The following is an 11,034-nucleotide window of genomic DNA, read 5'->3' on the forward strand; positions in this document are numbered from 1 at the left end:
CTATAAGCAAGCTGCACGCTGCACAGTTGACACAGGAATTGTCACTTGCACAATCGAGGCAGTGTCGCATCGTCACTTAAGTTTATAAATTGCATTTCTTTTTAATTCTTGCCAGTGTTTAAACCATTCAGCGCTCGCGCACTCTCCTGGAGACAGTATGCTCATGCACACTCACAGCGCACACACATAATGCCAGGTTGCAGTGCGTATGCGGTGCGTATTTTTTCTGCGCTCATGTTAACGGATTAATAAAGCTTGCACACAGCAGACGGTTGCGGTCCGGCAGAGTGTTTCAGGAGCGGTGCGTCTGCAGCAGTGCAGAGATCGTTTCAGCACAGAGACTATTTTTGCTGCACTGCAAGCGCTAAATTAAAGTAACAGCGCATTGTTTGCGGTAAATATGAACATGGATTGACACGAAAATTTAGTAATTACACCATAAATGCATAGTCTCCTGTGTTTCACAGTCAACACATAGGCTATTGCTTTTTGGCTAGGTTTAAAGGAAAAAGAGCACTTTTACAGGGCTGTACGTTAACTTTTTTTGCACATAGCACTGGTGCTACAGAAGTAGGCCTAAATGCAAAAGTAAAAAGCATTGAATAATGTGTTTCTTATATTTATTGCGTTTAAACACGTCTATGAAAGATTGTATTATACTGTACTATGTAAAAAAAAAAATCACAATGCTGAAAAAGCATTTTAAGTAACAGTGTTTGGATTTGAAATCAAAATAATGGATACTGTGTGAAAGCACAATGAGTCTGTGCTGCTTCTGCACCACTTACGTACCACACATGGACTGCATACGCACTGCAAACGGAGTATGTGTGAACCTGGTGTAACACTGCCTTCACATACAGCTCATGAAATCAGGCTTGTGTTTTGTGTAAGCTATAGTGCAACAATTGCTCGATTGTCAAAACAAAAATACAGTGCATGATCAAACATTTAGGTGAGATAAATATATACGTTTGAAAAATGTCTAAAAAAAATGCCCCCCTCCACCCCTCAAATTAAAAAAATCCCCTCTCCCAAGAGTCACCTAAGAGGGGAATTCATTTTAAAAATGAAATTCAAGCCCTGAATAAATCTCTAAAAATCTTGATTGGATCATCACTATAAATAATTCTACATGATAAAAAGAAGGCTTTAAAAAGATCGGTATCTGTGATCGTATCGGCAGATACTGCTTTCTGTGATTGGCCTCAAAAATCCTGATGGGAGCACCCCTATTTGTTTTCTTTGCATACAAAAATTATTCTTGTAGCTTATTGCTAATCTCCTTGCTACGTTTCTGGACCTTAATCGTGGTAATTACATCGCTGTTTATGGGAGGGTCAGAGAGCTCTCAGAATTCATCAGAAATATCTTAATTTGTGTTCAGAAGATGAACGGAGGTCTTACGGGTTTAGAACGACATGAGGGTGAGTAATTAATGACAGAATTTTCATTTTTGGGTGAATTAACCCTTTAAGGTCAGCTTTCTTCGATTAATTTTTAATGGTTAATTGTTCAAATTTTAAAAGTTCATTGCTCTGTTGATTAAAAATGTGTTTTTGAGTTGTTCGTTCAGGTCTTTGCTAGCTAAACCTGTTTATTATTAAGAGCAGGAGAAAGTCAGGAATGATTAACTTTGAGTCAGATGGGCGTTAAACTCCCCGTCCAAAGTTTGGTTAGATTGCATCACATGCTAAAAGCAGCTAGCGCACTGCAGTGCCACCATTCCTCATAAACCGACCTAGTTTCCCACATGCACTGAGTTTTCCCAGTTCCTTTAATATATTTATAGCATCAAACCAATAAGTGTAGGTGTTCTTTTTTGTATTTATTAGTAGTTATTTTTATATTCCAGAACATGAAGTCCAAGGATGCAGGGAAATCTTTTTGGCACATTACTTAGCATGCTTTTGTTGTCTTTATTGTGCTATTTGTTTGTGATTCTGCACTGGAATGTTACATGCTGTTGGGACAGTGACAGGATGTTTGCGTCGTCATGGCATAAAAGATGATCGTGGGATTAGGAACCTGATTCAGCCATTCGGGTGTCAGGACGGCCATATCTGGAGGCGTTCAATATCAGCTGTTGCAGCGACGTCGATTTTGACCTCTGTCTTTCAGTGTGTTTTGCTGAAAGGTTTGTGGCGGGAGGCAGAAGCCGGGCTGATGGAGTGCCGGAGTGACACATCTGGGTGATAGAGGGAAGCTGGCCTGGGCTATGGGCTAAAAATATAAGACTAAGTGGAGTAATGAAGCATCTCTCGGGCGGAGAGCGAGACAAATGTGGGACATTGCAGATGCTTCTGGGACACAGGGAGGGACAGGTGTTCTTATTCACTGACCTGTTAGTACTCGCCCTCTTAAAACTCTTCTCTTCATTGCTCACCTGACAGTTAATAACCAGAAGTACCATTGTAGTACAGTTACAACACAATATGATAAACAAGATGATTACATGTTATGATTCACTTTACTTTTTGTCCAGTACAGTGCCTCATAAGTGTTTTTGATGGCCCACCCGTTACAGTTTCTGCTTGTTTAGATGACCTGCTTCTTATTTGAACTGTTGCATATGACACAAATAGCCATATAAATAGATTAAAAAAAATATGTAGGATCAATATTGATTCAATATCATGAGGGGAAAAAAGAGAATAGCTGTATATTCATTTATAATTGAATTGACACAGCTTTAATTACAATGCCTTGTTTTATATTGTTTTATATATAAACCATATTTATAAACAATTTTATATTTGGCTGCGTGTCATGTTTTTTTTGTAACTTTTTTTATTTGTTTGTTTGGATTTCATTTGTGGTTATACCATGCTTTTGAGCATGTAAAAGTATTATTATTTTTAATTGTTTATTTTTACAATATTTAAAAATGTGTTTATTATTATTATTAATAATAATAATTATTATTATTATTATTTCAGTTTGTTTTTACAATATTTAGACATGTTTTTAATAATAATAATAATAATTATTATTATTATTATTATATTTCAGTTTTTTACTATATTTTAATGTGTTGTTAATAATAATAATAATAATAATAATAATATATTTTTTATTATTATTATTAAAACACATTTAAATATTGTAAAAACAAATTAACAATAATAATAATAATAATAATAATGATTTATTAGATTTTGGGCATGTTACAGTGTTATTAATTTAATTAATATTAATAGGGATGCACCGATACCGAAACTGGTATCGGTATCGGGCCCGATACTGGTCTCCTGTACTCATACTCGTTAAAATGCCCCGATACCAAACGCCGATACCACACAGCATGCGATAAGCGCCATATTCAAACAAAGAAACACCGACAACAGAACAACAGACAGCAGAATGGAGTTAAGGATGTCTACTACGAAGTATATGTATGCAATGAATATAATGTTAAACATTCCGTTTTAACGCCTGTGTAGCTGGTGTGCGCGAGCTGGTAAGCAAAGCACGCTGAGTGGATTGAGCGCGCGGCGGCGCAGATGCGCGAGCTTGTCGCTGCTCGGTGCTTCATTCGTCATGGGGGATTGTGTGTGATCATCCTCTTATCTCTCGCAGACACAAACACATGCAGACACACACTTATGAGCACAATACGAACATGGAAATACTTTCTAGACTGCTGTGAGTGGGTGTTAGGCAAGGTTTTGTGTATTTTCATTCATAGGCAATCTCCTATATTTGTCTAGTACTCATAATTTAGTGTACAGTATGAAAGGACAATACATTTGATGACAGTTGTATTCCTGTGTGATACATATTACTTCGAAATATGATTGGATGGCATTTGTGTAGATGATCTGGATATTTGCATCTTGAGATGCTTCCAAGAACAGTGTCAGACACCTGAGAGTTTACTGACATGAGAATCATACTTAGTCATACCTTCGAAACAGGATTGGGAATAGAGTACTGAGTTGCAAATAAAAATATTTAATATTTTACACACAGTTATTCAATAGCGGTGCCATGGAGCTACAGAAAATAAATTGTTAAATTAGATTGTGTTAAATTACGTAATATATCAAATTATAATTAAATATAAGAATCATATTTATAGTAGTGAAGTTTGACCGTTTGATTGCACTTCATTTCTTATAATAAATGGTACTTAAAATGGTAAAAATGCTATCAAAAAAACATGTTTTGTATAGTAATTGTTTAGTTATTGCTATATGATCGGTCAAAGGTTTAGGGCTTTTTTTGTTGTTTTTTTGTTTTCGAAAGAAGTCTCTAAGGCTCACCAAGGCTGCATTTATTTGATAAAAATATAGTAATACTGTGAAATAATATTACAATTGAAAAACTATTTTCTGTTTGAATGTTTAATGTAATTTATTCCTGTGATCCAAAGCTGAATTTTCAGCATCATTACTCCAGTCTTCAGTGTCACATGACCCTTCAGAAATCATTCTAATATGCTGATTTGCTGCTCAAGAAGCATTTATGATTATTATCAGTGTTGAAAACAGTTGTGCTACTTAAAATTTTTGTGGAAACTGATACATTATTCACAACTGCATTCTTTTGGGAATCATCTGATTTTACAGATATTACCTGGGATCTTCCTCTCTCTTTCTTTTATTCTGTGCGCTTGTTTATTTCTGTGTAAGAATTTGCTGACAAAAGGGCAAAGATGGCCTGTTGTTGTGAAGCTTCATCGTTTCATGTCCTCTGACCTCCGAGTCTCTTCTCGTTCGGTCCTGCAGCTGAGATGTTTTGATTTTAGAGATCATATGTGTTATATGTTTACTTCTGGCTGACAGACGGCATTATCTGTGTATCGCCAGTTCGCCACATTCCTGTCTCAAGGATTTTTGTTTGTTTGTGTGTGAGAGACGGCCGGAATGGAGGATGGTACTTTACACGGAGATGCTGTTGTGACTCCTAATGATTGTGATCGAGTTTTTCTTCTGATTTCTGACTTGAGACTCGAGTAATTAAGTTGTGTGCTAAAGCTCTTATAAATTATGACATTTGAATTAGGGCTGTGCGATTAATTAATCGCGATTTGAGCTTGCGCGATTTCTAAATCGCTTTATAGCACGATTTTCCGCGCTCCCGACCTCCCGCAGTATGCTATCCGAACCAATCAGAATCAGCGCGCCTAAATGGAGCACGAGAACAGAACAGACCAGTGTTGCCAATTTAGCTACTTCCCCGCCCCTTTTGAGACTTTTTTCAAAAGTTTAGGGACAAATATAGCAACTTCTTGGACAAACCTTATCTAAGTTCTCATCTTGCCCACTTTATATAGATCAGTGAATTTGCCACTGTGATGTCATCTAGTGATATTTAGCTACCAGTTTTAGCTACTTTCAATTGAAAGCAGTTGGCAACACTGGAACAGACCGGGCGGGCATACAAACGTAACGCCAGGTTCACACACTCCGTCTGTGGTGCGTATTTTTTCCGCGCCCATGTTAACGGATCAGAGCGTTCACACTGCACGCGATTGCGGTCCGGCAGTGCGCTCCAGGAGCGGTGCGTCTGCAGCAGTCATGCTGCATCGTTTCCGCACGGAATCAATTTCTGCTGTGCTGCACGCGCTGAATTAAAGTGCCAGCGCATTATTCGCGGTTAAAATTAACATGGCTTGACACGGAAATTTAGTAATTACACCATAAATGCATATAATTAAAGTCTACTGTTTCACAGTCAACACATGGCTTTTTGGCTAGATTTAAAACAAGGAAAAGTGCACTTTTAGATAAACAAGGCAATAATAGATGGCACTCGTGGTGGTAGTTAAACAAAGTTATATTTATTGAGTTTAAACGTGAATATGTCTATGAAAGATTGTATTACTGTACTGTGATAAAAGAGAATCACAATGCTGAAAAAGCATTTTCAGAAACAACGTTTGGATTTGAAATCAAAATAATGGATAAATGTTGTGTTTGTGGTAAAATCAGGAGCGGACTGCAAACGCGTCCTGTGCAAAAGCAAAATGAGTCCGTGCTGCTTCTGCAACGCATGCATATACTGTATATGCGCTGCAGACGGAGTACGTGTGAACTTGGCGCAACAAATCTAGTTCAACATCTGAGGCAACGCCACAAAGAGCTCTATGACCAATGCAAGGCAAAAAAAATCCCTGGACACAGGATTTTTTTTTTTTCTGCCATGTCTATTCTAGAGACATTTTGTTACACCTTTACCTAGTGATTATTTTGCCTTATGTCTGTTCTAGAGACATGTTACAGCTTTTTGATAAAGCTCTAATTGGTTTTCCTTTGGAAATATGTTTCAAATTCACACCAAAAAATTAACACTGAATGCATTAATGACTGTAAAGCATGTCTGTGTGTGTCAAAATCGTGATTAAAATCGAAATCGCAAAATTGATCAAAGAAATCGCAATATGTTTTTTTTGTCCATATCGCACAGCCCTAATTTGAATTCAAGATGGTCTCCAGGAGCTGGAGCCAGTCTTGAGCAGCATTTGAGAAGACATCTCCATCAGGACTCTGTCTTCATGACGAATTAATCTTGTTTTGGGTCTGTCCTGATGGATGGCTGGCTTGCTTTGAGATTTTCCAGATGAATATTTCAGTGTTTGTGTTGATACGAGTGAGCTTATATAAGATTCATTGTGACTGATGATACTGCAAGCTGACTAATGCGCTTAATTGAGTGTTTGTGTGAGTGTTTTGTTTAATAAAGTTTCACTCAACATATTAACACTCAGCAACCAAAGGGACTTGTGGAAAGAATTCAGGAATAAATTCTCAGGTAGGCCTAAATAAATAATCAAAATGATTATACTGATAGCCTATATTGTGCATAATGGGATTTTGCAAAGTTTCGAAATGTTAAATAAATAACAAATTACTAACACTACCATTCAAAAGTTTGTGGTCATTTTTAAAAATGTTTTTGAAAGAAGTCACTTTTATGCTCGATCAAGGCTGCATTTACTTAAGCAAAAATGCAGTAAATACAGTAAAATTGTGAAATCTTATTTCATTTTAGAAGAACAGTTTACCATTTTAATATATTTTAAAATGCAATTTATTCCTGTGATGCAAAGCTGAATATTCTGCATCATTACTCCAGTCTTCAGTGTCACATGATCCTTCAGAAATCATTCTAATATGCTGATTTGCTGCTCAAGACACATTTCTTATTATCATTATCAATATTGAAAACAGTTGTACTGATTTCAGGATTTTTTGTAGCATTACGTATGTCTTGATCAATTTAATGCATTCTTACTGAAAAGTATTTAAAAAAAATTCTTACTTGCCCCTAAAAAGTTTGAATGGTAGTTTCTGAATATATAGCCTACATTTTCATCAAGTTTTCTAGCACTCTTACTTTTGAGAAAACAACATTACTTTGGTCAAAATTTCACCATTGCGCCATAAACATAATTTTTGATGATTAAAAAATAAATAAATAAATATTTATTTTATTTTAAAACACTTTCTCCTAACTTTAATATGCAATCTTAAGTCCATAAAGTCCTGGTAACCTAAAACCAAACCATACCTGAACAAAAACTACTGGAGATTTTCCTCCAGATTACATGGATCATTTACGTTCACCAATACTATACTTCTCTCATGCACAAACACAAAGCGACACGTCTTTCGCCTTTGTCATTGTGCCTGACATCAGCCGTCCTGTGACCCTGCAGGCAGTCGTCTGTATGAATGCATTTATTCCGTCTATTTTCCCATCAGTCATCATGTTAACGGTGCTTTTTGTTTACAGCTGGGGACGAGAGTGATTTTGAAGAGTGTGCTAATGACGTGCTGAAGTGCTTTAAGCATCGTGGAGTGGACAGACAGATGAAAGAAGCTCAGAACTGCCAGATCTCCCGCTCGCGCTCCTCTTTCTGCGGCTCTAATTACGTTACGCTGTGTAAACGCCGGCGACGATGCATCTTTGATGTCCTGCGTTGGGCAGAGGGCAGATGTGCTAATGCACGCTAACAGGTCAAAGCGAACACGTCAGCAGGCCTTGATACCTTTCTGACGTCAGTATCTGATCTCTGGAGCTTGGCTTTTTCAAAGGTGAAGTTCACTTATTGGGTGTTAGCAGATGCTTTCACCAGGCCTGCTTGATTCAAACGGACGGATATGAAGCGGCTTGTACAGTCATGCGTGTGATATGCCTAATTTCACTCGCTGTTAAGCTTGCTAGCTGTCTCTCTGTTTGCCCTTTTTTTTGTCATTTTAGTCTCACTTGCCTGCAGTTTGGCGCAGACGAGCAGAGTTGCCGTGGCGATCTCATGCTTTGTAGTCAAACACAAAGACATCATTCTGCTTCTTCTATGTCTCTTTCTCTTTCTCTCTCGTTCGTTTGCTTCTGTTTTGTGCTGCTCGCTCACCCACTCAGTCAGCCGCTCCATCTCTCTCTCTATTTGGGCGTACGGAGTGGGTAAATTACAGATTCTGATCTGTGAGAAAAGATGCTGAGAAGTCCCAGGAACGACGTGTTGCCATGGCGATGGGAATGGACTTTTTGTTTGTGTGTATGTGGGAAGAGATAGAAAGAAAATCGAAAATACCCTGGCTTGCCAATCTAAACGAGATTCCTCCAATATTCATTTGAGATTCGAGATGTGCTTTCCAGACTTCCCTTATAATTTATGAGTGACGTAAAGGTTAAACATTTGGGTAGATTTTGAAGGGGAATATATATGAAAAATATGACTTTTTAGGTTGAATTTTGGGGATTTTTCATTTAGGATGCATGATATATCTGTGACAGAATGAACCAGTATTTACGTTTATTTTTAATTATTGTTTGTATTATCCATCTGATTAGTCTGATATTGGTAACAAACAATATCAGGGTTTTTCTTTAATAGAATTCTTTTATGGAAATGACATTTGAGACATTTTCTTTGCTAAGGCTAGTTTCATAGCTAGCATTTATGCCAGAACACACACAATTAAATAGTATTTTGACACTTTGTTCATAATTTGACATATTTAAGAAATTACCCATAGTAAAACCAATAAATTCATATTTACCTTAATTTTTAGCACATTGGCATCTTATTTTCATCTCCAGCATGCTTTTAATTGACATTGTCTTGATCATCAAGTACACTGACTAAATCTTTATTTTGATCAAAATTTTCCTTTTTCCATTTTGGGACTTTGTTGAAATTTGATAGATTATTTCACTTTTTGCTCAAATCACCAATTGTTTTCACAATTTTGTAAAATATATATATTATATGATCCGGGTCTGCGTATAAAAGTCTAATGTAAAGACATTATACATGTAGGTAAAATGTAACTACACTAAAAAATGCTGGGTTAAATATAAACCAGCGCTGGGTTAAAAAGGGACAAACCCAGCTATTGGGTTGTTTTGACAAATGTCAGTTATGTCAAAACAACCCAATAGCTGGGTCAAAACAACCCAATAGCTGGGTTTGTCCCTTTTTAACCCAGCATTTTTTAGAGTGTACCATTTAAAAAGTTTGAGGTCAGTAAAACCAATGCATGATTTTTACAGACACACCACGGCTGCATTTATTTGATAAAAACAGTAATGTTGTAAAAAAAAAATTTACAATTTAAAATAAGTTTTATATTATAATATATTTTAAAATGTATTTTATTCCTGTGATGCAAAGCTGAATTTTCAGCGTCATCATCTTCAGTGTCACATGATCCATCAGAAATCATTTGCTCAAGAAACATTTCATATTATCTGTTTATAGCAGTTATACTGCTTAATATTTTTGTGGATTTTTTCCCCCCCAGAAGGTTTGAAAGAACAGCATTTATTTGAAATAGAAGTCTTTTGTAACATTAAAATTGTCTTCTGAATGGCCAAGGTTGAGAGAGTAAACCCTTAAATATCTGTTATTCTGATCCCATAATGTTTGTCTTTGGGATCCTTTTTCCTTTTTAATCATCACTGGGTGAAAATCATCTGCAAAAGAAGTAATTGTACGCTTCTCTTCAGTAAACCGAATGATTCAAGGTAGGACTGTCAAAAAAAAAAAATCGAATTTCGAATATTCGTCGAATTTAAAAAACAATTTTAGGTGTGCGTTAAGAAGGCAGCCTTATCAGTGGCGCACGAGATGCGATGACGATGTAAGTGTCATTGCATTTTAATGTTTTTGTTAGCCTATCCAGTTGAAGCCACTAGATGCGGCGCTGCTGCGTTGTTAATTACAAATATTGCGGGAAAAGAGAACATCAATGCGGAGAAGATCTTGTTTACATTAAAACTGAAACCAAGCCGTTCACACAGAACACATTTCGTGCATTTTCTAGAGGTACATCTATCATCGTTGCACTCGCATCGCGCACAAAGGAGCCGCATGTTTAGAAAGCCATGTAAAATTAATGCAAATTTAACTTTGAAAAAAACATATCTCGAGACTTTATGGTGGGATTTTTCCCCATCCCACTGCAACTCATGTTTTTAAATGAAAAATGTACTCTGTGTGATTGGTTCTTTTTATAATTTATAACTATTTATAGTGACACTCCATCAGGATTTTTAGACATTTATTCAGGGCCTACATTTCTTTTTTGAAAATGGGGGGAATTCCACTCTTAGGTGACCCTTGTGAGAGGAAAAGCAGCTTTCACACAGGAGTCTGCAACTGATCCGTGGCTGTTTACCACAAACACAACATTTATCCATTATTTTGATTTCAAATCCAAACATTGTCACTGAAAATGCCTTTTCAGCATTGCGATTCTTTTTTTTACACAGTACAGTAATACAATCTTTCACAGACATGTTTAAACACAATAAATATAAGCAACACATTATTCAATGCTTTTTACTTTTATATATTATTTTTATATATTAAGTTGCTCAAGCAAGTGGCAAAACATTTAAACTACTTTTCTTACGTTCGGTATACGGGATATTGAAATTAAGTTTAAAAAAAGTGCTGTCATAATACAGTATAACAGGTTTAATAACTTTAATAACTTTTAAACTTTTAACTTTATACATTTTTCTGTATTGCTTTATTGCATTTAAATGTTCAGTTATTTTTGTTATAAGAAAAAAGTTATT

General features: G+C 36.2%; 1 protein-coding gene across 2 annotated transcripts in view; it reads left to right on the forward strand.

The window, feature by feature from the left end:
• The window catches only part of cdk17 (cyclin dependent kinase 17), a 67,411-nt gene that overhangs the window by 14,801 nt on the left and 41,576 nt on the right, over nt 1-11,034 (forward strand). The window contains exon 1 of one of the 2 annotated variants that reach the window (XM_016535417.1): nt 3,620-3,645. The exons of the other annotated variant lie outside the window; for it this stretch is intronic. Within the exon in view, the coding sequence (XP_016390903.1) occupies nt 3,623-3,645 (23 nt within the window). The 5' untranslated portion in view covers nt 3,620-3,622. Of the gene's footprint in view, nt 1-3,619; nt 3,646-11,034 lie in introns of those variants that run through there. 2 annotated transcript variants of the gene reach the window in all.

This window comes from Sinocyclocheilus rhinocerous, unplaced genomic scaffold (genome assembly GCF_001515625.1).
Source record: "Sinocyclocheilus rhinocerous isolate Xijiao unplaced genomic scaffold, SAMN03320098_v1.1 scaffold395, whole genome shotgun sequence".
Lineage (NCBI taxonomy): Eukaryota > Metazoa > Chordata > Actinopteri > Cypriniformes > Cyprinidae > Sinocyclocheilus > Sinocyclocheilus rhinocerous.